This window comes from Tasmannia lanceolata, unplaced genomic scaffold (genome assembly GCF_043159265.1).
Source record: "Tasmannia lanceolata isolate RefF3 unplaced genomic scaffold, GAP_Taslan_0.1 ptg000020l, whole genome shotgun sequence".
Lineage (NCBI taxonomy): Eukaryota > Viridiplantae > Streptophyta > Magnoliopsida > Canellales > Winteraceae > Tasmannia > Tasmannia lanceolata.
Genome location: NW_027518697.1, coordinates 13,937,935 through 13,965,052, shown reverse-complemented (window position 1 = coordinate 13,965,052; position 27,118 = coordinate 13,937,935). Strand labels below are relative to the sequence as shown.

At 36.2% G+C, this 27,118-nt stretch overlaps 1 protein-coding gene across 8 annotated transcripts; it reads left to right on the top strand.

Annotated features, from left to right (window-relative positions):
- Window positions 1–205: 205 nt before the first annotated feature.
- LOC143854123 (oligoribonuclease-like) lies at window positions 206–26,821 on the top strand. Of its 8 annotated transcripts, none has more exons than XR_013237379.1 (10): window positions 206–397; window positions 3,876–4,105; window positions 5,212–5,346; window positions 8,976–9,052; window positions 13,848–13,929; window positions 14,085–14,140; window positions 19,324–19,410; window positions 22,266–22,356; window positions 23,258–23,461; window positions 26,693–26,821. XR_013237379.1 is itself a non-coding variant. In XM_077363919.1 (10 exons), the coding sequence occupies exons 2-9, from the start codon at window positions 3,997–3,999 to the stop codon at window positions 23,377–23,379; spliced, it is 759 nt and encodes a 252-aa protein (XP_077220034.1). In that variant the 5' UTR covers window positions 206–397; window positions 3,876–3,996; the 3' UTR covers window positions 23,380–23,392; window positions 26,370–26,582. The 8 variants fall into 8 exon arrangements, 7 of the variants coding, with proteins under 7 accessions (XP_077220034.1, XP_077220035.1, XP_077220038.1 ...); XM_077363919.1 differs by lacking the exon at window positions 26,693–26,821 and adding an exon at window positions 26,370–26,582 and having other exon boundaries at window positions 23,258–23,392; XM_077363920.1 differs by lacking the exon at window positions 26,693–26,821 and adding an exon at window positions 511–656 and having other exon boundaries at window positions 23,258–23,495.
- The last annotated feature ends 297 nt before the right edge of the window (window positions 26,822–27,118 follow it).

Sequence of the window (27,118 nt, the reverse complement as noted above, 5' to 3'; positions counted from 1 at the left end):
AAGTAGGGCCCACTACATTGGATGATCCCATTTGTTGGCCCACAACGTAGATAAGATTTACCGTACGGCCCAACAACTGGACGGTTTGTATCATCCTAGTACTTTTTGAAAGGTAGATCATTTTTCACCCCCTGTAGGATAATTCACCCCCTTGAAGTCTTTAACGTGATTTGACGTCAAAAAGTGTTAAAAGTCTACACTTTAAAACCAGGAATCCAACTTCTCCTGATGAAAGGTCGGTCATTCCAATCACTTTAAATCCTATCCTCTTCCTAACAAAGAAAACATTATTCATCGGTTTTCATCAAACCCTAATCCATGATCTTCTCGTCAAGCCCTTGAAAAGCTCGCCAACATAGCATTCATTGTTCTCCGTTTCCGAATATCATTGGCACTGGTATTTATTTTCACTCGATCTTCTCATTTTACTCTTAGTTTTTTTTGTTTTAATTATCTCTTCCTATCATTTGAATGATAAACCCTAATCTTTCATCTTCTCATCAAATCAAGGTTGATCATTACAATATTTAGTACTATCGAAGTAAAAAAAGTACTCATGAAGAGAGAAAAAGGATAAGTACAAAGGGCATCACACCTCTAGGGTTAATCGAGGCATCACCTTAAGATCAATAGGGAACCACTCATCCATGAGTATGGTAAGGCTTTACAATATGTATAATTGTATATACTCTCACTTATGATCATGATTCTAGTCTCTTCTTACTACTCAAACACAAGACATGTGGCCTACTTTGACCAAAACCCTAAGCTCATGAAGGTTCCCCCTTCAAAACCCACCAAAATAAGACCTCCCCTCTAATTTCACGGCTTAAAGCCCCGTCTTAAAACATGCCATGGGATTTGATAAGTGACTTAAAATATGAAAGGGCATGCATAGACTAGAATATCCCTAACGACTTGAGTGACTCAATTAAAATCCTATGACAAAAAAAAAGACATTTCTTGCCCTAATGATTGGGAAACCATTTTATTAAATTTTATACTGTTTATTTATATTATAAGTTTGTAATATTGTATTGAGATAATTATGAGGTTCCACGTGTCAGTTTCATTTTTAAAGAGAGAGAGACCCGCGTAGTTATGTCCTACCATAACCACTCATTGCCATGTTTCAGTCTCTCTCTTAAAGAGAGAGTCCCAAGTAGTTTCGCAAATAGTTATGTTGTACAAAAGCCACCCATTACCATGTGTAAATTTCTCTTTCAAAGAGAGTGTGTCCCAAGTAGTTATATCCTAACAAAACCACCCATTGCCATGTGTAAGTCTCTATTTTAAAGAGAGAGCCTCAGTTATGTAACTACCAAAACATCTTTTTTTTAAAGAGAAAAATTTGCACATTTTCCAAAGAATGTTGGAATAAATGAGATAATTAGAGCAAACCTGGCTTCGACATGTTGCAATAGGATTTCTACAGGGAGGATGATATTTATTCAAAAGAATATGTTAAAGTATAAAAGATAAATAACTCCTTTCTCCAACAGCTTAAGCTTTTGGAGAAGTTGGTTAGTTAACATGGTATCAAAGCCAAAGATCTTGAGTTCAAACCTCCCGGATAGCAAAAATCCACATGCGATGGTTGGCCCAAAGTGGGACCACGTGTTTGCCAAGTGGGTGACACGTGCGGGAGAGTGTTAAAGTATAAAAGATAAATAACGCCTTTCTCCAACAGCTTACACTTGCGGGAGAGTGTTAAAGTATAAAAGATAAATAACGCCTTTCTCCAACAGCTTAAGCTTTTGGAGAAGTTGGTTAGTTAACAGAATAAAACTTTGTTTATGTTTTAGCGATAACTTTGAGCTTTCGTTTCTAGAGAAGTATGATTATTTTCTAGCTTGGCGGTGTGAATCCATGAGGACGAGCCTTGGCGCAACAGTAAGGTTGCTCCATTATGACCTGGTGGTCATGGGTTCGAGTCACGAAAACAGCCTCTCTGCAAAGCAGGGGTAAGGCTGCATACATCTAGCCCTCCCTAGACCCCGCAATGGTGGGGGCCTCGTGCACTGGGCTGCCCCTTTGGTGTGAATCCATCGTGAACATATCTAGATTGGTGGGATACTGTTCTAGTTGGGATTTAACTTGAGCTAAGTTGGGATGATCAGTGAGATACTCTTCTAGTTGTGATTTAACTTAAGCTAAGTTGGGATGGCGATGCAAGACAATAAGATTTCGATAGGAGGATTGATTGAAGTTAAAAAAAGGATGAATCATCGACCTACAAAGAAGATGATTTTGATTCTACACTCGACGGGGTCAAATTCTTTTCAAGCGAGGGAGAATGTAGGGGACCATCAGTCATGAAAACCATATCTTTTTTATATTTTGTTATGTTTATTTATGCTGTAATTTTGTAATATTGTATTAACACAATTATGGGGTGCCATGTGCCAGTCTCTATTTTAAAGAGAGAACCCTAGGTAGTTATGTCGTACCATAGCCACCCATTGCTCAGTCTCTCTTTTAAAGAGAGTCCCAAGTAGTTACCCAAGTATTTATGTCCTACTAAAGCTACCTATTGCCACGTGCCATTATCTCTTTATAGAGGGTGTCGCAAGTAGTTATGTCCTACCATAACCGTCCATTGCCATGTGTAAGTTTCTCTTTTAAAGAGAGAGCCCCGGTTACTTATGTAACTACCAAAGCCTCCCATTTCTTAAAGGAGAAAGCCTTGTACATTTTTTGAATGGATGAATGAATACATATTTTGAAGGTTTGTTTGTGCAATAATGTTTAGTTTGGGTAGAAGCGCAGTGTCTAGATTATATATATATATAATCTTCAAGATATTATGTATGCCTTGTATTACTTATGTTGAGCATTTTTTCAAATATTTTTCATGGTGTTCTTTGCTTGAGAGGATAAATATCATTGATTTGTGGGCACGGACATGAGTGTCGCGCGTCGACACGGACACAGAGTGTCGGACATGGCAAACCCCCAAACTTTAGAAACGGGGACACGGCTAAAATAGAAAGTATATGTAATCATGATTTGTGGATATGGATTCGTGTGTCCAATTTCGACATAGATACGAGTTGTCTAAATGAGGTAAACACAATATTTAGTGAAAAAAATAGAATGTCACACTTGACACGGTACAAAAACATGTCCACACAACCACATGAAGTCTAACACTTCTTGCAATACAAGTAGAAGTGTCCAAAGGAGTATCGACACGTGTGGACACGGGTGTCGTGTCGGACATGGCAGGACATGTGAGTTGGCAATAAATTTGAAGTGTCGGCCAAATCATAGATAAAAGTACTTGGAATCTCTAAGATATGTATGAAAACATATATTTAGGAAATGTTTAAACATTATAGACACATACATATATATATATATATATATATATATATATATATATGTATGTTTAATATGTTTTATGCGCAGACCTACACAGATATGTGTACATAAATACCGCATACATATAATTATTTATCTAGTTAATTTATGCTGTCTTTTTTCCAGCTATTTCTATGTTTCTATGCCTCATAGGACTATGAGGTCTCTTTCTCGGTTTCCTTGCGTTTGGCAACGATTCTGATTCTGTTTCTTGATTTTGATATTGATTCTTGATTTTGTTTTTTATTCTGATTTTGATTATAACAATTAGAATCACGTTTTTATTTCTCTTTTTCTTGCAACAAGATCCTATAATTTGTGATTGAAGTTGAGATGGGAATATTAATAACTTCGGTTGCCAATCCATTTGGATTTTGTCACCCATATCTTTCTGTATGTAGGTGCTCCATTACTCGGTTGTTTGATATATGCGATTACTATCAAAATTAATTTTACTCTGCTCCTTGTTTTCTTATATATTGACAGTTCTGTGCTTTATTTTGAGACAACAGAATTTGCTAACTTGACGGCATTGGAATTTGAGTTTCAAGCCAGGCTATCCTTGGGGAAAGGGGTCTAGAAGAGAAAGCAAAGAGTATAAACTTTTTGTGCATTTATTAAATTCTCTATGCAATGAGCCATCTTTCAAATGCCTTTTCTGTGCTCAATTTGGATGTTGAAGATGATAAAGAACATATGATTGCCGCTCCTGCAAAGGATGGAAAAGGTGCTTCTGAATCAGGTTAGATGTTTACACTTTATAAGATGAAAGTCTTATGAATAAATGTCCAAAAATAACTTACGACTATAAATATGAGCCATATACATTTGCACTACTAACCCTACTAAGAAGGTTTTGTCACTATTCCTGTAACTGTTGGTTCTAGTGCCTTTATGGTCCTTTTGAGTTGTTAAAAATTTAATTGATTTTAATGCGTTGTATTCTGTGTTAAAGGTACTCTAGTTGGTGCATGGAAATGTTCTTGAATCAATCTGCATAAAAATCTCTTTCAATGATTGGTTGTACTAGCATCCCGTACTGCTATAATGATCTTTTATTGGTGCTAGTTCAGTTTTGCACTCGGCATCATTTGATCATATGATACCAGGACATAAATATTAGAATCTTGGTATAAATGGTGGCAAAACCCAAAATTCATCTTGCCAAGAACCGACTTATGTAGGTGACATCCTGTTATAAATTATTAAAGACATTTCTCCTTCGGTAATATAAACATGGGAGTACCACAAAAAATTAATCAATATTCCATTGCCTAAAATAGATCGTGATATCTATGAAGGATCATTTCAATATTTGAATCAAATGGTCTTGTAAAACTTGGAGTATTGGTTTGTGGTCCAGCTATACAGCTTTTGATCTTCCTAAGCATATGCCATGAGTGAGCAGTGGTTCACTGGAAGTTACATGTCTTCCTCACCGTCTTTAACAAATTACCAGGACAGAGTTGGTTGGGCCAAAAGTGGGAGTCACTACATGGGTTTTTGGGATCAAGAGCCCAATAAGAACTAGAACCGTCAACAATATCCGAAAGAAAATTAGTATATAACTCGGATTTGTTTTCGTCATTTTGGCACTTTGGGGAAGTGGTATATTATATACAATTATTTTCTTCAAGTTCAATGGAGAAGTAAATTTCGGTTTCTTATACATACTTCATGTTTATGAGATTTTAAGCATGCTTGGGCTTATGAATTTTATATTAACTGTATTTTTAATTTGACCTAATAATGCAGTTGAATAGTACAATTTTGTTTGGCACAAGTGGATGAACTTATTAGGAAGAGGTAGGTTTAATATGTGTTGATGACACTATTTCCGTAATGCAGACAAGGGCAAGAAAAAAGGTAAACGCTCTGGGAAAATGCAATTACTCAACAATGGCAACTCTAAGCAGCAAAGCCTGCCAATGCCTTCAGAAGAGTACAAGTATCCCCTTGTTTGGATTGACTTGGAAATGACGGGTAGGTATTTGTTTCATTCATGCAATAAACTAACCTATGATAAACATCTAGCACTTCTGATTTTTTCGTAGTTGACATCTAAATTATTTTTTTATTTATTCAAGATGAGATTTTACGTCTTTATATGCTTTTTCATATTGATTGCTTGGTGATGGATGAACAAGACGAGTTTCCATTTGCAAGAAATTGGTCAACTGCACGCATGTTTCGCACGTCTAATTAGTTTCTTATTAACATCCACCAGTTCCAACAAATTGAAAACCCAAACAAAACCAAGCACGTACCATAATAAAGGATAAGAATGAGAGAAGAATATGTTCTGCCTCAAAAGAAAAAAAAACCAAAGAAAATAATAAAACTCTACCATTCAAAAAAATAATAATAAAACTCCATATGTAAAATTCAATTTCGTAATCAGTCAAAAGTCAAAACTCTCCAAAGTGAGTATTTTACATCACATAAATAGACTATTTTCACCTCCAAAACACTTTCTTTTCTAGACACAAACATCCTAGACCTTTCCTACACACTTTCCTGCACAATTCGAACACACCGTGAAACAAGATAGGATTCTTTACGAACAAAAATAGAAACGTATGTTAGAAAATAAACCCAAATCCCCTCTAAAAATTACTTTCCATCCTAAATTGTTTATAATTATAAAGTATTCATACTTCAACCTTTCTACTTCAACTTAAATCTCTTTGTTTAAAAAAAACTACTTTAGACGCTTTTACCAATCCTGTCTTTTTCAAAACATAGAATTTCTAAAACCTAACAAAAGTACTCCAAAAATTCAAATAAAATCGCCAAAATTCATAAAAATTTCTTTCTTCAAAAATTATCATTCCTTCTCCGAAATTTGCAAAATCCATGAGTTTGCGCTGCATTAATTGGTTCTGGTTGGAGAGATTTTAACGCTGGCAAATTGATAACACGTCCATTTTAAACCTCCACAATCAAAGGGTTAGGATGACCCTACGGAGATGATTTTTTGGGCACACCCTATCTATGTCAGGGCCCATCAAATGAATGGTTTGTATCACCCAAACAGTGTGGCCCCCCACTGTATTTCTGGTCGATGGACCTGATAAGTTATTTGGTCGGTTGATCAGTGTTGGAATCAAAATTTTACAACAAGGGCAAAATAGTAAATCCCTTATTAAAATGAGAAGAGAGAGAAAAAGGGTGGTTACGCATCACCTTATCCCTAAAGTAAAACGGGATAAATATAAAAAGTTAAATCCCTAAATTTTAGGAAATAAAAATGACTCTCGCAAATTTAAAAAAAAAGGAGTTACGTAACTCCCTGCAAAAAAGAGAGGTGATCGTGGAATCCCGGATAAGGAATGAGGTGGCACCCACAACGGCTCAAAAAAGAGGAAGTAGAGATCATGAAGTTGAGAAAAAAGGGGGTGAGGTGGCAGTTGCTAACTAGAATTCTATAAATAGACTCAAAATCCTTTAGAAAGGGATGGCATCTTTGTGAAAGAAAAGCTACATGAAGAAGAGAAGAAAGAGGAGAAAGAAAGGTGAGAAAAGATTATTGGCTAACAGTGCCATTTTTTTTCTTTCTTTCCAGGCTACTCCCAAAAGGTTCCAGAAAAGAGACCAGGAAGAAGATCTTTCTCCTTCGGGAGAAAAAGAGGAAAATCCCTTTAGAGAATCTTTCTCTGAAGGCCCCTTTAGGATCTCTTTCCAGAGATTCCCGAAAGGGAGAAGACCCTTCTCCTGAAGGAGAAGGATGATAAAGATGCAGGCTCCCAAAAAGAAAGACGGAGGAAAATCCCTTTAGAGAATCTTTCTCTAAAGGTCCATTTAGGATATCTTTCCAGAGACTCCCTAAAGGGAGAAGATCGAGGAGAAGGATGATAAAGATGAAGGCTCCCAAAAAGAAAGATGGAGGAAAATCCCTTTAGAGAATCTTTCTCTAAAGGTTCCTTTAGGATCTCTTTCCAGAGACTCCCTAAAGGAAGAAGACCCTTCTCCTGGAGGAGAAGGATGATAAAGATGAAGGCTCCCAAAAAGAAAGACGGAGGAAATCCCTTTAGAGAATCTTTCTCTAAAGGTCCCTTTAGGATCTCTTTCTAGAGACTCCCTAAAGGGAGAAGACCTTTCTCCTCCAGGAGAAGGATGATAAAGATGAAGGCTCCCAAAAAGAAAGACAGAGGAAAATTCTTTTAGAGAATCTTTCTCTAAAGGTCCCTTTAGGATCTCTTTCCAGAGATCCCTAAAGGGAGAAGACCTTTCTCCTGGAGGAGAAGGATGCTAAAGATGAAGGCTCCTAAAAAGAAAGACAGAGGAAAATCTCTTTAGAGAATCTTCTCTAATAGTCCCTTTAGGATCTCTTTCCAGAGATTCCCTAAAGGGAAAAGACCTTTCTCCTTCAGGAGGAAGATGACAAAGACATCATATTCCAAAAAGTTAATTAAAAATGATCTGTTCACAAAAATCAGATCTTCAAGAATCCCTCTTTGTGGAGGAAAATTAACCAAAGTTGTATTTAGATAGGGAACCTCTTGATGGATAATCAGAGGTATTTTCTTTTTTCAAGAAATGTACTTAACGGCCAATAGAGCCGGAAGTGTACGATCCCAACCAAAATTAATAAAACCTCTTCTCGCAAGAGGGAAATTTGATCCCAATTTATTTTATGTGTGTGATTCTCTTTTTCATGCATGTGAAATTTGTTGCGAACAACCAGTTACACTTTTATGTATATATGGGCTGTATTTATCTGATCGACATAACTTATCTGGTCCGTCGACCAGAAAGAGAGTGGGGCCTACTTTGTTTGGGTGATCCAAAGCATTCATTTGATGGTCCCTGACATAGATTGGGTGTGCCCAAAAATCATCTATATATATATATGAGAGAACATTTCCTACACACTTGTGTAGGTAAGTTACCTACACACTACCTTAAAATACAGTGGGGGCCCACATTGTTTGGGTGATCCAAACAATTCATTTGAATGGTCCTCACATAGATAGGGTGTCCACAAAAAATCAGATCCATAGGATCATCCTAACCATTCAAACTATGGAGGCAAAAAATGGACTAATTTGTGAAGGTTTATACACGTCCATTTTACCTCCACAAATCGTAGGGTTGGGATGATCCTATGGATCTGATTTTTTGTGGACACCCTATCTATGTGAGGACCATTCAAATGAATTGTTTGGATCACCCAAACAATGTGGGCCCCCACTGTATTTTAAGGTAGTGTGTAGGTAACTTACCTACACAAGTGTGTAGGAAATGCTCTCTCTCTCTCTCTCTCTATATATATATATATATATATATATATATATATATATATATATATATATATATATATATATATATATATGGAGTTTTGATGTACTGTTCATGAGGTTAATGGATAGTTATGAAGTTTCCCTTTTACATTTTGGGCCTTACCCTTCTTTGATAGTGTTCATATCGAATCTATCGTCATTTCATTTGTCTCTAGCAATGTTTGTGAAATTCAAAGAATTATTTGTGTGATTGTTCAGTTCTCTCTAGCAACTTTCCTACTTTGGTGGATTTCCATTAGTTTACATACATCATATATTGCTAGCATTGTTGTTTCTACACCATTTTATTTTCTATTGTGGCATATGTAGGTTTGGAAATTGAAGAAGATCGAATATTGGAGATTGCTTGCATAATTACTGATGGTAATTTGACCAAATTGGTAGAGGTGACTAGTAACTTTTAATGCCTTTGCACCTAGCTTTTGGTCTTTTGTTTTATTCACATTGTTATGTGGTAGCCACCACTTCTTCTGTGTTTTCATTTTGCATTGCTCTTTATGTCTTTTTTTGGCAAGTCTATTTTCTTACACACAATCTATGGCAGAGAATAGTTGATTTTCGAATGTTCAAACTTAAAAATTATTTGGATCGCAAAATATATCAGTCCTACATTTCTGTGCCAAATAATTGAGATTGATATTTTTAAAGAAATCTAACTGAATCTTGACCTTAGTTGGCATATTTCAAAACCGTCCACAAATTGCTGACTTATTCAAGGGGGCATGTTTAGCTACTTATAGCATAGTTGCCATTTCTATCAGGCTTCCACGTTCCAGTGACGATGTATGAAATTGCTAGATGTGTACCGAGCATGGCCCAAACCAACGACTTAAGCTCTTATGGATGCTTGACAATTTGCCGTGCTCTTGTCATTCAAAAAAAAAAAAAAAAACAATTTTCATTGCTCTTCAAGACACATGAAGTAGAAGAAATGGCCAACACAAGCAGTTGAAAGTGATACTTGGTCATCACTTGATGAAGAAATGAAAGGGTTTGTTGGTGCTTCATCTACCCATCATGAAGAGTCCACTTGAAAAGCCCCCAACTGAAGAGTGACATGAGACTACACTTCCATAAAAGCTCTCAATCTCAAGGTCATAACTCTCTGAATAGTGGAAACATATAGATGCAAGTGACTTTTGCCATACCGAGCCAATCAATTCAAAAGTCAAAACTCCTTTTACTTACCTGAGTGAATGGAAAATTGACTGCGTCAATCCTGGACTCCCCAAACTCAACTGTTCTCAAGGAGGTGAAGGACTACAAGTTTCAAAACTTAATAAATGAATGTCACTGTTGTAATTTCATTACATATAAGTACCAAATGTCCTTTATGTACACAAGAATTAAAGAGCGCATAAATTATTCTGTGCCTTCATCAATAGCTAAAGATAATTAGATAAATGGATGGATAAGGAATCTAATTCCTAATACCTTCTATCATGCTGAGATGTTGATGTAGAAAACCTAAAATTATCTTCTCAAATAGGATCAAACTATGTCACAAATATCTCCGATATTTTCAAAATATAGCGATTTTATCGCAGCATTTTGATAAAATGACAAAATCCCGAAATAATTCCGAGAATTAAAAAAATATAGCGGTATTTTCATTTACGGCGATAATATCGTGATAATATCGCGATATTTTACAGTATTTTTTTGATATTTTTAATTTTATATTTTTTCTTAATTTATATATTTCTAAATGTTTTTTTATTATTTATTTCCCTATATAAACCCGAAAAAATAAAACAAATCTAATATATCCTGAGATTTTCCATTGCCGAGGAATTCCCGGGAATCAATTTGTGACTTAGGATCAAACAATATGTGCAACAAATGTCAAGAAAAAAGACGCGAGATTTCCAAAACTCTCATTCTTCTTGGCCAAGAAAATTCAAAGAAAACCTCACAACCTGTAACCCTGATACGTGGCTTATATATCAATTCCACTAGATCAAGAAAATTACCAAAATACCCACATTAGTCGGTCAGGGTACCGTATAATTCTGAAAAAATAAAACAAATCTAATATATCCCGAGATTTTCCATTGCCGAGAAATTCCCGAGATGCACAACAGTTGAACTGCACTAAAAGTCTAAACTCATATGACCATATAATTGCGTGGGTGATATTGGGTCGAAATGTGGTTAAGTCAGCTTTGCAACAACGTCATTTGATATTTGGTGATATTAGGTAGATACATGTGGTTAAGTCTGTTGGTGCTTTAGCAACAAAGTGTGTCACTTTATATAAGGTAGATACATGTTAATTGTGGGGAAACACTTTTTCTCACATGGCTCTGTTTCTTTCAACGTAAAATGGGCTCAAACCAAATTGTATGTCCAATCCAAATTTATGGAGTGTTTCTTTCGATGTAAAAAGGAATTTTACATCCACCCCTCCCTTTAAAATTATCATTTGAAAAGTCGTCGGATTTTATAGACGAAGGCCACTTATTTTACGTCCGATTTTGACATAAGATTTTCCAGCGTAAATAAAGTGTGGTCTGCTCGCTCGACTAATTCCCTCCTCCAGAAACCAAAGTACCCCTTTCTCATGGAGAATGACGAAAATACCAGTATCTTATGGAAAATGACTAAAGTATCCCTCTCATAAAATGACCAAAATGCCACTATATCATGGGAATTGACCAAAGTACCTCCACAAGAAAATGACAAAGATACCCGTATCTCATAGAAAATGACAAAACGCCCATATCTCATAAATTGACCAAAGTGCCCCCGTCTCATAGAAAATGAATTAAATAGCATATCTCATGGAAAATGACATAAATACCTCTATCTAATGGGAAATTTTCAAAATACTCATATCTCATGGAAAAAGAAAAAAATACCCATATCTTTGAAAAAATATCTGTATTTCTTGGAAAATGAAAAAAAATACCCCTATCTCATAAAAAATGGCAAAAATATCCACATTTCTTGGAAAATGACCAATGTACCCCTATCTCATAAAAAATGTCCAAAATGCCCACATCTCATGGAAAATGATATAATAGCCATATATCATCGAAAATGGCCAAAATATCCTATCTCATAGAAAATGAGAAAACACTCCCATGTCATGGAAAATGCAATAGGGATATATTTTTTTACTTGATCCTAACCCTCTGCTATATTTGGTATAAAATGGATGGCTGAGAAACTTTAACAATGACGAGAGTAAAATTTGTGGTGAAAGAAATGCTGTAAAAATGTTGGCTCATTTGATGCCCGATTTTATTGTGCGCAAAGAAAGCCAAAAATAATGTTATGGTAAGAGTTTACTTGGGAAAATCTTACCTCTGTATGTTTTATCTCCATAACTTTTAATGTGTCCATTACGTCGAAAGAAATGAATCCTATATGAAATGTTAATCAATCTCCACGTTCTTGGTTCTAACACAAAATGCGATTGGAGGAAAAAGATATTTATGTTGGTTACATTAATAAAGAATGGATTTTCCTTATAAAGGTGTAGTTTTTTGCCAGCAGATTTTCTCCTCATTTCTAGTATTTTATGATACTTTAGGGGCCGTTTGGATACACCACAAAATTGTAGTTGGGAGACAAGAGAAGAAAGAGAGCAGCCGTCGTTTGCTGATATCTAGGCCTTCTTTCCGACAGCAAGAGAGTTGGACATCGTCCCATGTTTCCAGGTTTTAGAAATCGCAGGATATGGGAGAGATTTCTAAAACCTGGTTTTCTTACTTAAAATCCAAGAAACGCTGCCAGGACAGCATACCAGCAGCTTGATCATGACCCTCCTTTACACTGTTTTCAAACTAAAACCTGGATTCTAAAATCCGTGTATCCAAACGGCCCCTTATTCTTTTTGGCTGGGTGGTACCCTATTGCTCCTACTGATTGCATCGATTCAAAGTACATATCATTTTATAATCTGCATCAGATAGAAAATCAAAGCCACACTGATCATTTTGACTAGAACAAAATGCAACATATAAAGCGAAGAAGAACAATGAAATGATACAATCTTGACGCCAACGATATGTGATAAATAAAATAAAAGGAGGAATGCTAGATTCACAGGTGCCCTTGCAAAAAAGGGGACAAAGGGCGCCCCTATTGGTCAAGTTACATTATAGACAGTTATGGTCTTAATTTTCTGTGCCATCTTAAATATAACTTGACCAATAGGGGCGCCCTCTGCCCCCTTTTTTGCAAGGGCGCTTGTGAATCTAGCATTCTGCAAATAAAAGATATGTTTTAGGATCAAGCCATGCAGATGCTGCTGGTAATCTGGAGGATGATAAACACAGAAGGAACAGGTTAATATAATTGATAGAGTGTTTGTTGATGAAGTGTATTTTATTCATGTCAATGATTTTTGTGTACGAATTGAAGGGGTCTAGATGCTGCCCTCAATTCCTGTACTCCCTTTGACTTTTTTATTTTTGATTTGAGTATGGCATTAGAGGGCGAGCCTTGGTGCAACGGTAAGGTTGCTCCATTGTGACCTGGTGGTCACGGGTTCGAGTCACAGAAGCAGCCTCTCTGCAAAGCAGGGGTGAGGCTGCGTACATCTAGCCCTCCCGAGACCCCGCAATGGCAGGAGCCTTGTGCACTGGGCTGCCCTTTTTTTTATTTTAGTATGGCATTCCTCCCTGTTTTTCGTTAAGCAGATGGAGAGTTTTTTGTAGTACTTATTCATCATTTTTGTGTGATTAGAAGAATTTATGAGTAAACATTAATTCTTTTCGTCTGATTGGCAGAGTTGATGAGTAAACACCTTTTTTTCTAATTCTTTATTACCATTCAAAAAAATGAGTAATCACCTTTTTCTGTTCTTTTCAGGTGATTTTTTAATGGATTTGCTAGCGTCCATCGCAGAAGGCATTTCACGGATGGGCTGTTGCATGTGAGAGCAGCCACATAAAAAAAGAAGACAATATCTGCTGAAAAGTGAGCCGGTGTGTCTGCTCTCACATGCAACAGCCCATCCGCGAAATGCCTTCTGTGATGGACACTAGCAAATCCCTTTTTTTAAGAGAAGATTTTTTACAATAACTTTCGTGCATTCCCTTCTTTAATTGTAACTTTTATCGGAAGGATTTTTATTCTTATTGTTTGCATGCTTGCCAATATTAAATAGATTTATGATTGCAAAATCACCCGGTCTTCCTTCAAATACTAAATTAAGTTTTTCCTGCTTAGGGCCCGCATCTGGTAATTCATCAAACTAAAGAGTGCCTAGATAATATGGGAGAGTGGTGTCGAAATCATCATGCAGCTAGTGGTATGCTTTTCTTCGATTATAGATGTTTTGGTCCAATGCTACAATATCCTGATTCCCGCCTATTATGAAAGGAAGCACACTATTTTTTAGCACCCACATTTTTTAACAATATTTCATTTCTTCAATTCTGTTTTTAACTTTTTGAATCCATGTAGGGCTGACAAAGAGAGTACTCCAAAGTACAACCAATGAAAAAGATGCTGAGAAACAGGTATTCTGGATTTTTTTTTCCCCAAGCTAAACTTACTTTTCTTCTTGTATCCCAATGCTTTTCTCTCATGAAAGAAAATTTTCAGGAGCAAGATATTCGGTGGCAAATAAGAAGATGATGAAATTTTACCATTCAAAAAGATAATGAAATTTTATAATATTGCATGTGCTAATAGTTACTGAAAAAATGATCAAACTTTTGTCTTCATTGCATTTACTGAATCATTTTTCTTTATTGGCTGCATATTCTGACATGACTCTTTTATATTAATTGGATCCATCTTCTGACAGGTGCTCTTGTTCTGATGGTGTTTGTTGTATAGATTAATTTTTTATTCTTGAGATATTGGTATTGAAAGAGTAAATAATGTGGGACCAAGTAAGATCAAATGGTTGATACCTGCAGAATTGTGCTTCCAGGGAGTTTCATTTGATCATTGCCATTGCATTGACTACAAATTCTTATCTCCCTTTGCAATATCCACAAAAGTAATAACCACCTTAACATTGTTTTATTTTGTTGTTGGATACCTTAAATTGATTTCTTTTATATTTGCATCTGCAACACAAGTAATCGGCTTAACCTTAGTACAATATTACCACTTCTATTACGTTATTCTTGATAGGCAACATGGAGATTAGAAAGATTAAATTTGAATACAATTAGCCATCTAGAGGATCGGACATACATAGATTTCATGCCCAATAATTATCTTCTAGAAACAATACTATTTGTAAATTTTTGTAATACCTTGCACGATGAAGGGATTACTGAAAACAGAAACTAAAATCTAATTAAAGTTCTAGTCATCGGACCAACTACTAGAAATGGTGGAAAGCAAGCATACAATTAGGTTTAGATGTTGAGGTGAATCTATGACAGCCATGAGAAAGAGAGAGAAGGAAAAGATAATCAAAATCAAGAAAAGAGAAAAGATAGGAAATATCAAGATAAAGAAAGATGGATCGTGAGAGAAAAAACAGAGTGGTTTATGAACCGAACTAGGGAGTAGGGGCGGTTTATGAACCGAACTAGGGAGTAGGGGTGGTTTATGAACCCAACCGGGAAGGGTGAAGAAGGGGAAAAAGGGAAAATTGATGTGAATTCATGATGAACAAGTGAAAGAGAGAGAGAGAGAATAGATTATCAAGATCAAGAAAAAATTATCTCTTCTGATTTTCAAAAAAGAAAAAGATCAAGAAAAATCAAGATCAAGATCACGAAAGAGATCACGATCGAGAAGGAGATCAAGATTTAGAAAGAAAGGAGATAAGGGTAGAAATAGACCTGGCAAACGGGTGGGCCGGGTCGGGTTTCACCCGACTTGTACGGGTCCGGGTCATACGGGCAGGGTAAAAAAATGACCCGAAATTTTACGGGTCACTAATTGGTGGACCTGGACCCCACCCGTACGGGCCGGGTGGACCCACGGGTCACCCATTTTTTTTATTAGAATTTTTGTTGTTGTTGTTGTTGTTTTTTTCTTTCTTTCTGTTTTTGCCCTCTCACTACAATGTAATGTAGGATCACTAAAACCTAATTTGTGCCTACAATTGGAACCTGAAACCTCATATTGGTAACTTTGTTCCTAATATGCTGTACGAAATATGAATTGATGAAAAAAGTCGCACAATGTTGAAATCTTGAGTAAATAAACAACAGGCTGACTCCATGTAAGTAGCTGTTGTGCTAACTGCAAAAATGGTATACAATAGATTCTAAAAGAAGGAGAGACTAGAAGAAACATTGTCAAAGTTGGAGCTCCTCAAAGTTGTAATCACAGGAATCAGTTGCATACTTGCATAAATCAAACTACTGCTTGAACCCTACTAAAAACCCTATTAAAAACCCAAACTGTAACCCTATTAAAAAATCAAGAGAAGAGAATAAGAGATTAGAGATACCCTAACCCTGCTCAAAAAATCTACAGAACCTAGGGTTAGGATCATCTCCCTAACCCTATTAAACTCAAGATATATATATATATATATATATATATATATATATATATAGAGAGAGAGAGAGAGAGAGATACTTGGAGCAAGGCGGAAGGCCGTCGGACAACGGCGACGGACGGTCAGAGATGGCCAGAGTCACGGGAGAGAAGACAAAGGCTGAGGCCTTTAGGGTTTTGGGTGTAAGTTCTGTTCTGCTGACTGTTGAAGACTTGTCGACTGAAAAAACATTTATGCGACTTTACAAAACATAAAATTCGAAAAAAAAATTGGTTTTTAGTTTTTATGGGCACCCGCGGGTCCACCCGGCCTGGTCCAGTTTTCCCATGACCCGTACGGGCCGGGTTGAAAAATCAACGGGTCAGTAATCTGTGTCACAGACCCATAAATTACGGGTGGACCCGCGGGTCCGGGTCACTTTTTGCCAGGTGTAGGTAGAAAGGGAAGTGGTTTATCAGCCCAACGAGGGGGAGCGATTTATGACGAGTGGAGCTGTTTATGAACCCAATCGAAGGGGGTGAAAAGGATCTAAGAAGGGAGATGATTAGGGAAGGAACAAGGCAAGCAAGCACAGATATAAAATAGGAAAGGGGAGAAAAAGATGAAAGGAGGATCGATCAGATTTGGAATATAATTGATCAGATCTATCACACCCTCAATCTGAATGCCCGACAATAATTAAAATGAGACTAGCACAACCCTTTTTTTTTTTAATGGTAAAGAAAGTGAGATTAATACAATCTTAAAGGGTAGAAAAACAATGGGATAGTTTTTCTTAGGGTTTGCAAAACCCTAGAAGTAGAACCCGAAATAGAAAGAAATTGCAAGTCATGCTCCCAAAGCAAGTCACAATTTTCAAAAAATCAAAAGTATATTACTAAGCCTTTTCAAAATGACATAAATACTACTCCCTTCAAAACGTGATTAGCTGGCTACAAAACATAACTTAAAGCACTTTAAAACATAACTTACGTAAGTGAAAAAAAAAACTAGCTAACTCCCAATGTGGGGCCACGTAATAAAGTTGACCAAGTTCTCGAACACCTTTCAGACACTGTTCAAACATCCCAAAAAGTCAAAAACTTTATGCGAAATGCTTTCTAGATCTCCCATAGATCCATGAATTGATCAGCTTCAGTTTCCTCCATTGTTGCATCACCTCTTCTTTGTCTAACAAAATAAAAACTAGATTACATCACTTGTCCTGGTTCTATACATTAGCTAAAAGGCATAACAGGTAATTTATCCTAATTGACATATATGCACATACTTGCGTGTATAGAAGTTACATGATGCTTTTAACTGTGACATATATACACCATTCCATGGTATATGTAGGGCTATCTTTCACAATGTCCCCTCAAATTGATGCATTGGGGCTGATAGCAACAAGTTTCGAGTCAAGAAGTCATTGTCTCACTCATGTGATGTCCTTTGTGATGATATCTAGTGAGGATTAAACCTATGAAATTGATATCCAACCCAGTAGCACTGGCATAGGTAGTGACAATAGTCACAATACAACTCAATATGCATTGTGCTCTCATGGAAAACATGATTCGCGGCAATTTTAAATTCACTCTTATGAACTCTTTATTTGTTAGTAAGAATTTTTAGTTTAAAATGGGTCCGTTTGAAAGGAGAAATCAATTAGAACAAGAATATTTAAATGTTCTTGTTCATAATGTTTACAACACGAAGCTCCGAGAAAGGAGAATGAAGAGGAAATAGAACATTGTTTTGATCTTGGTGGATTATATTGATTTGATGACTGGTGGATGGATAACAGTGAGATGGTGTTTGATGCAAGGTTTTAAATTTCGGTCCGAAATTTTGGGTTTCGGTCGATAACGAAACCGAAATCGGTTATACCCGAAACTGTATTTTATTTTGGCTGAAATTTCGTTTATCCCAAAATTTCGTCTGAAATTTAAGGGATTTCACCCAAAAATCTGGATTTTTGATAATTATTTAATAATATCCCACAATTTTGGAAATTTCGGTCGAAATAAATTAGGAGTAAAAAATAGCCGTTCAATAGATTTCGTCGGATTTCGGCTGAAACTTCGGTTTCGGAGAGGACAGAAACGCATTCCGGAACTGGAATTTGAAACTTTGGTTTGATGTAACTGCTATTTAATCCATTCCCATCGGTTCAGTTGATGTACCACTTTGACCACCATCATATCTGTTGATTTTAGTTTTGGATCTGCTTCTTAGCCTAAGATTAGAAAGAGTATTCCTCAGAGTGAGTATACTTTCTCGTTTTATAGTGTCTATACTCTAGCTTAGGTTTTAGCTTTTAAGTTCTACATTTAATTTATAACAAGTAACTATTGTGCGCATTAATGCCTGTATAACTAAAGGCTATTATGTGTGCCCATAATGTTAACATAGATGAAGAATACGAGTTTGATGATGAGGGTGATGAGGTGGCTGGAGATGATGTAAACATCCATTACATGGATGAAGAGGATTAGGTCGATGTGATTGAGGATGATTGCATAGGTTGTTGGTGAGTCTAAGTCCTTATTTATACACATTTTAGTTTTTTTTCTGTTTGTGCCTTTGTGATGTGGATATGTAATGTGAACTTGTTATGCTCGCTACTCTATATTATTTGATTGGTAAATATTTGCAAACTCATGGGCTCATAGCCATTAACTGGTTGTCTGACTTTTCCACATGTCTGTAATAATCTTTTATATGAGGTTCATATTTCATTTTCTTAGTTTAATGATGACTGTATGATGAATTTTGCTTGGAAATGAAGTACATCTTTTTTCTAGAATTTATAGTATTACTTTGTATTTATTTTTTTCTTAATTTTTATTTTTATTTTTAAAAAAATCAGAAAATTCGTGAGACGTATGGCTCGCCTCTTAATACACCGATTATATCTTCCGTCCTCTATATACTCTTGATATTGACATCCTAAATTGGCAATTGTGTTTGTATTATACTTCTCATCACAGGTTGTGTTCTTGACATTTTAGTGGGTAAAATGGAAGCACTTATTGGGATACAAGAACATGTTGTTTTTTATTGTTTAAGACTTTGTTCACTCATGGTCTGTGTAAAGCGTTGATGACATCTTATACTTGGAATTTTTAGCCATGTCCCTTTTTTGTCATCTTATACTTGAATTTTTAGAATGGAAGCACTTATTTTGTATTTATCATTTTGCTACTGCAGTTGTTTTTACTATCCTATTTCAATTTGTTGCAGGTAATAGAGTTTGTGAAAAAGCATATCGGGACGCATACACCTCAACTAGCAGGAAATTCTATATATGTTGACTTTTTATTTTTGAAGGTAAGTAAAAATAACCATCTCCTACTTTTCTTTTGTACAATGTTGGGAAAATGATAACTTTACTCTAAATTATTTTGATAGTTTCGTTCAATATCATCAACATATACCACTAACACAATAATCCCTGACTTTTACAATGTAAGATAGATTGGCATGCCTCATTTTATTCATCCCGTAAGCAATCATCACTTCATTGTATTTTTTATACCAAGCACGTGGAGGTTGTCGCAAACCATAGATTCACCTCTTCAATCTACATGCCCTATCTACTCCTGTTGAGCAACATACCCAAGTGGTTGCTCTATAAATACCTATTGCAAATCACCATGGATAAAGGCGTTTTAATATCTAATTTAAAGGGAGACTAATAAGAAATAACAAGTGAAATAATGATTTGAATATAATTGAGCTTCGACATATAAGAGAATGTCCTTATATAATCAATACTGTAGGTCTGGGAGTAACCTTTACCAAGTAGCATCAAGGCAACCCTTAAGCCGATCAACTGATCCATTTGAGAAATACTTGACTCTGTACACCCACGTACAACTAACATCCTGTTTTCATGTAGGTGAGTTTGTTAATTTTAATAAATCATTTGCATGTAGTGCAATCATCTCTTCTTCCATTGCCTTATGCTATCTGGGATGGTTAAGGTCTTGACTATGAGACGAATGAACAATGACATAAGACATAGAAAACTTATGAGAAGTAGGAGATATATAATGAAAGAAAACAAATCGGGAAATAGGATGGGTTGTACAAGAATGCATACCTTTTTGAAGTGCAATAGGAAGATCTAAGGAATATTCAATAACCGAAGATGGATCAATAGAGTCTAAAGTCAACTGGTGTTGAGATAGTGATCTGGTGCCTGTGGGACAACATTGAATCATCTGATGTCCAGTGAGTGGAGGTACCCGACGACTCGACAAGAGTTTTGCATTACATTGTTAATACCACCAATCTCAAGAGAAGACACTTGCATAACAAGAAAATAGTGGAAATAGGATCAACACTGTTAAAGTATAAAGGATAAATAACGCCTTTCTCTAACAGCTTAAGCTTTTGGAGAAGTTGGTAAGTTAACATGGTATCAGAGCCAAAGTTCTCGAGTTAAAACCTCCCGGATAGCAAAAAATTCCACATGCGATGGTTGGCCCAAAGTGGGATCACATGTTGCACATGTTTGCCAAGTGGGCACACGTGCGAGGGAGTGTTAAAGTATAAAAGATAAATAACGCCTTTGTCCAACAGCTTAAGCTTTTGGAGAAGTTGGTAAGTTAACAAACACATTTATCAACTCGAGTAGGAGTTGAGAAAAAAAGGTGTACGCTCAAAGGATGTAACATCTGGATGCACATATATTGTTTCCTAGAAATATGAATATAACAAAGATAACCCTTTTAAGTACGAGAGTAAACCACCCTTTTAAGTATGAGAGTAAACCAAGAAAATACATTTAACAGCGTGATGATCAAATATACCTTCATCCGAACAAAGACGTTGAACAAAGCATACACATCCAAGCATGCGAGTGAGACAAAGGCGAGAGAAACATTACAAAACAAAATGGAATATGGAGATTTACCATGAAGAATAGATAACATTGGTTGATCAAATAGCAATTTTTTTGGAAAGATAATGATTGTGATACTTTAAGAAAATTCTACTTTTTTTCTGTTCCACTACTCTACTGAGGAGTGTCCATACCAGAAGTTTGATGCAATATATCATGTTGATCAAAGAGTTGCCTGTTTGGAATAGGCCCGATTGGATCGGAACAAAATGGAACTGTTCGGATATTTGGGCATAATGTTTCATTCTGTGCTTTGTTCTGGATGAAACGGAACAAAACATTTCGTCCAGTCGAACGAAATACAAAGGAATCTATGTGTACAATATATCATGGAAGACACAAAATGATTAAAAAAGGAAAGATGTGAGCTCTGAGTTGGAATAAGTTGAACCAGTCTGATTGGATCAGGTCAAAGACTCGAGACAGAGCAATTATGTCCAAGTCATACCAAGTTTTGGACTGGGTTGGTCCTTTTTCTCAGACTTGACTTTTGTGTCAATTTTGTTGATGAATGTGTACCCTAGGTCACTTCGGGGAGTTTCTAATCTATAAGTCTACAATTGGAGATGGTGCTGATATCCATCATTTTCAAATGCACATTTTCCTGGAAAACCAAATCCTTTTGAAAAATTGGCAAGTCTGTATCCAAAGGTGCCACTAGCATCATTGTAAGTTGCTCCTTAGCAATAAAACAACTCCTTTTACACCGTGCATCACACATTAGGAACATATACCCACCTTCCCCTGAAGTAGTGAGGTTGAGTTGATGGCATTCCCTGTTTTCTGATCGAGGTTTAAAATTTCGGTTTCGACGTCCGTTTCGGCCTCAGCAGAAACTGAAATTTCGGCCGAAATTTTGGAATAACAGTAGATTTTGAATTATTTTATTTTATTTTTTAAAAAAAAAAACTACATTTTCCCGAAATTTCGGCCGAAATTCCGATATTGGTACTTTTGGTGTCGGTCCTGGTCCGGACCGACATCCAAAATTTTGGCCTAAATTTCGGAGTGTTGTTCGAAATTTAAAACCGTGTTTCTGATCTGGCATTTGGGTATCATGATTCTCAGGTAGAAAATTTCTAATTTTGGTTGCATATGTTTGATATCTTGTAGGTTAGCATCATCATCATCATCTATCATTTTAGAAGCTGCGCATCTTTACTCTAGTGACTAGAACGAGCTTCGATAATCGCTGTCTCTCTTTTATTAAATCAGTCCTTTATTATTGGCAAGCATATTGGTTAACTTGTTACTGATTTTATTTTTTTCTCTTCAGAAATATATGCCAGATTTGGCAGGTCTCTTCCCTCATATACTTGTTGATGTTAGTAGTGTGAAAGCTCTATGTATACGCTGGTATCCCAGAGGTAATATTTCCACTTCTCTTATTTGGTTATTATGTTTTAATTATTGAAGAAATGGTATTGATTTTTATTGAAATTAATTTAAATGTGAAATGCAACAATAGCTTGTGTCCAAACAGTACGCCTTGCGTGAGACAACCAAGAGAAGGAAACAAAAGTTCCTTACATGTGGAGGCAATCAACCATATAAGTTACTTTCAAATAGACTAAATTTTCATGTTTAATTGTTTAGTTCCCTTGACCTGCAATTTTGATACTGAATATCACATAAAATTTTGCAAAGTTATATTAAGAGCTATTGATAATGGAGCCCAACTCACCTTGTTGTTTCTTTTTTAACTGGCTACCGTGAGCCTTTTGGGAATTGTAATAGCTTTTGACAGCTCGATAAATAGTTAAAGACGATATTTTATATGGGATGTTCGTGTGAAGTCGAGTATTTTTCAAAATGTTCTGTGGTCCCACTTTGTAGGATGATCCAAACCATTCATTTGTTGGGCCATAACGTAGGCTGTACCCTGTGGATCATCTACATGGGATGATATTAACCGTCTGATCTATAGAGGGACTGCATATTATAGAAACCTCTACAGATCGAAGGGCTAGGATCATCCGATGGAGATTATTTATGGGGTACAGCCAATTTGTGTTGTGGTTCATGTTTTGAATGGTTTGGATCATCCTACAAAGTGAACCCGATAATACTTTTTTGAAAAATACCGGACTTAACATGCACACTTCATTTAAAATCTCATAAAAAACAAGCTGAGTTCGGCCCATTATCAAAACATGGTAGTGTGTAATAATATATGGCCTTTATATAATGTAACAACACCATCTCTTTGAGGTCTAATATGGAGAGGAAGCTCAGTTCATATTTCCAATGGTGTTGCCTGTGGTGCAGAAAATAAAAGAGCTCCTTCTAAGGAAAACAAACACAGAGCTATGGATGATATCAAAGAAAGCATAGCAGAACTCAAATTCTACAAGCAGAACATCTTCAAAGAATCCGAGTCAAGGCGTTGATGTTAGAGCTCTGGTATGTAATTATGTATTGCCTAAATTGAAGGCCTTCTAAACAGATTTCCAATTCATCTTATGCGTGATTTGTAACGACCAGGTCTAAAATAAATAAATAGATAGGCAACCCTTATCAAAATTGTGTACTAATTGATATGAACACCCCTATGTAAACACGCTCACTTATTTTTTTTATTATTATTTCAGGGTGCACTTGTTTGATATTTACAACCCTCCATTTAAATACGTATGCCATTGATATGTACACTCCGATTTAAAATCTCCAAGATCAGATTAGTAGCCTAATTATATTAATTGGGTAGATCCCAGTAAATGCATAATTTTAGCCATTAAAGTATAGCTTTAAGGCATTACTTGCTCAAAAAGAAACTTAATTTAGGTAAGCTAGGATTAATGAGAGAATCTAACGAATTTGAAGGATTTACTTCTAAATATAATTATTTTAACTTAAACACTTCTTGTTTGAGTCACACCAATTAAAGAAGAAAACATGGGAAAAGGAAATAAGATCCTTTTTTTTGGATTTTAGAAAGAGGGTGTGATGGGTTTTAAAGACCCATCGTATGGGTCTCTACCCATTTTGTTGCCGCTCAAAACAGAGAGAGAGAGAGAGAGAGAGAGAGAGAGGGATTGGGAGCAAGCCAAATAAGAAGAAGTAAAGGGATTGAGACCCACCTCCAAATTTCAAGTAGGTACCACCAACTGTAATTCTCTTCTTCCTTGTTTGATTTCAATTGATTAAACCGAATTCATAATAACTCATTAAAATCCTTTTTTCTTGGCAACCATGAAACCCCAATTTAATATCACCATCGAAGCGTTATGATTTCACACCCAAAACTGTTGAGCAGCCAAGACACCTTCACCCACGACCCTCATCCATCTAATCCACGGCCCTATTTGATTCACAATCAGTGCACTCCCCTGCGCCCTTATTTTTATCAATGAAATTTATGCCTCCATAGGTCCGAACCCTCTTGGATAGGACCTGCAAATAGAGGAGAAGAAGAGATGGGGTAGATAGGAAAAAAAAAAGAAGAAAAGAAATGGTGATGGGATTTAAAGAATAAAACATTGACTTTTTTTTCTACCTTAGGCCACCCTTCTTAGTATCATTTTCTACTTACGAACACTACAATGGGGTGGTACTGGTAGGAAAGGGGGGTGAGTAGAACATGATTACCTGATCTTGTAACCCGTACTATATTTTTAAAATAAATAGGCCACAGTACGTGGATTCTATATAACATGTATGAAATAGACCTCTAGCTCCAAGGGGGGGGGGCCACCATCTTTTGGCTGTTATGATAGTGTTCCAAAACTTTGTCCATCAATTTGATGGTTGATCATCATGCGGGCGAATCATGCGACCTTTCTCGCTATATAAAAATCTTACACTAGACCATTGGGCATTCACGTATGAAATCTGTCACGTTTAGTCAACATGGCCTATTGAACAAGATCTGTCACGTTCAGTCAACATGGCCTATTGAACAAGATCTGTCACCATAGAATAATTTAATCTAGTATTTTATTTCAATAAGTCACAGTTGCACTGTTGCTCACTAGGAGAGTTTTCTATTCCAATTAGTAAGGGTTGTTACATTAATAAGGAGAAGCCTCTATTTATAATAGAGGGCCCATCTACAGTGACAATTATATTGGGACCCCTACTTTCAAAAAGAATGCATTACGCATTAGGACTTCTTGGAATTTCATCTCTTTTGTTAAGCTACCACTTGAACCTGACAAAGTTAATAATAGCTTTGACATCTCTATTTGATAATGACATCCATAATGATACAAACACGCAAGAACCCATTCCAAGAATTTTATACAGTATTTAGGACCCCTTGAAACTCCAAAACTTCGTCCGTGAATTTGCGGCCACAAACCCATGTTCAATACACGCATGCTAGCATCAGTACACTTGTTGCTCTCACACACCTTCAAAACCTGCAAAACTCAAACCTTAGTTAGAACAGGAATTGAAACAAATTGTGTGTGTATATATATATATATATATATATATGATGAATCTTTTGATCACTAGAAGACGGGGAACCAAGATAAAATCGAAAATTCCAACACCGTTGTTAAAACAAAATTAACCCAATTAAACCTAACAAGATAAATAGGATGGTTAGAACGGTGGTTAGAACACTTATCGGATGATGATAAATTTTATTTGTATAGACTGCAGCCTTTGCAACTTATAGAGACCTTTCTTACCAGCACCAAAGAAAACAAGGCAAGTGAATATGGACTCGCTTCATAACGGTAACTCAGTGTAATTCCTATGATTATTTGATATGTGACTGTGTTAGAAGGTAAAGGCATCGCATATGTTTCAATACCATATTTCTTTAGGCTTTCATTTCAGAAAGCAAATTTGCTATGATTTATGTTAGATAAAGTTGTAAATTAAAATAGACCCAGCATGTTCATAAAGAAAAATTGTAGATTCTGTATGCCATTCTAGGATTTGGAAATGAGGGAGGGAGGACTAAGGCAGACCCTTAGATTCGTCCTTGGGCAAAAGCCCAAAGTTACCCAGGCTGAGAGTGTACGACACCTGGCTGACAATGCATTCCGGGTGGAACCATATGGTGACCCAAAGAGAACCCTAGAAAGGAGCACGTCTCATTAGGGGACGGAGGACTCTTTGATGGTCAATAGTTGACGGCCAGGCTGGAAGGCCACCGAACATGATCTTATTGGGAATTGCCGTATGACTATTGGGGATGAGAGTACATATTGCTTGATTTATTTCCACCTATATTTCTTCTTGAAATTTGAATAAATAAAATGCCAATGTAGTTATGTTTCATTTATGTAGGATTTGAGAAAAACTGTATAGTTTAAAATGGATTCTAATATTGATCATTGAGAATTTTTATGGTTATTGTACCGTGTTGCTTTTATATCGTTAGCCCTTTTTCCTTGCTCTTACGTTGCTACTTTTCCCTCCATAGGATTAGTAGAAGAGGGAGCCTTCGCAAGCGAAGACATAAATAAAGCGGGAATGGGGAAATAAATAGAGAGGGTGAGGTGACAAATGGGTCACCTGTCGTTTTATTAAACTCAGTTTAAGTTATTTAATTTCGAGCTGTAATAAATTTTATTTGGAATGCTAGGTCTTTAATTTGGAACAGAGTAAGTTTTAAAATTTTGGATGGATTTTATTATTGTGAATGCTTCCGCTCATTTAAGTTGTTCCTTTCAAAAAAAAAATTTCAGGTGATTTTGTCAAATAGGTGTAGCGGCCTGGTTCTGGAAATCGGGTCGTTACATGATTACTCTGCTTTTACAGTAAAATAGAAATTTACAAGTGGTAATGTCTAATTGTAAATGTAGAAATACCAGCTTTGTTTCAAAGAAATTGTTCTTTTTTGGGAGTTAAACCAAGAGGAACTTTTTGGAGAAACGAATAGTTCTACAAATGCACGGGGATTGCATGAATCTTGAAAAGGGTCGTCTAGGCAAATTTGCAAAAAGCACTTCTGAAGCCCCTCTTTTTCAAAGAGAGAACCACCTTGTATGAATTAAATAAATGACAGATTAAGCTATGAGGTGTCTCGTCTCTCCTGAAAAAGAGGGGCCGCAAAAAGGCTCAGGGCCCACCAAACACTACTTACCACTACTCCGAGGTAATTCTAGGCAAATCCAATGCTCGTATCCTCCCTTTTGACTAATTCCACTACTCGCCACGACAGGGATGTCA

What these genes read in the sequence shown, in the direction of transcription:
- LOC143854123 (XM_077363919.1), top strand. Translation starts at nt 3,997, where the DNA reads ATGAGCCATCTTTCAAATGCCTTTTCTGTGCTCAATTTGGATGTTGAA. An exon ending in AAAAAGATGCTGAGAAACAG is followed by an intron (nt 14,141 to 19,323) that starts GTATTCTGGATT and finishes AATTTGTTGCAG; the next exon opens with GTAATAGAGTTTGTGAAAAA. An exon ending in TATACGCTGGTATCCCAGAG is followed by an intron (nt 22,357 to 23,257) that starts GTAATATTTCCA and finishes CCTGTGGTGCAG; the next exon opens with AAAATAAAAGAGCTCCTTCT.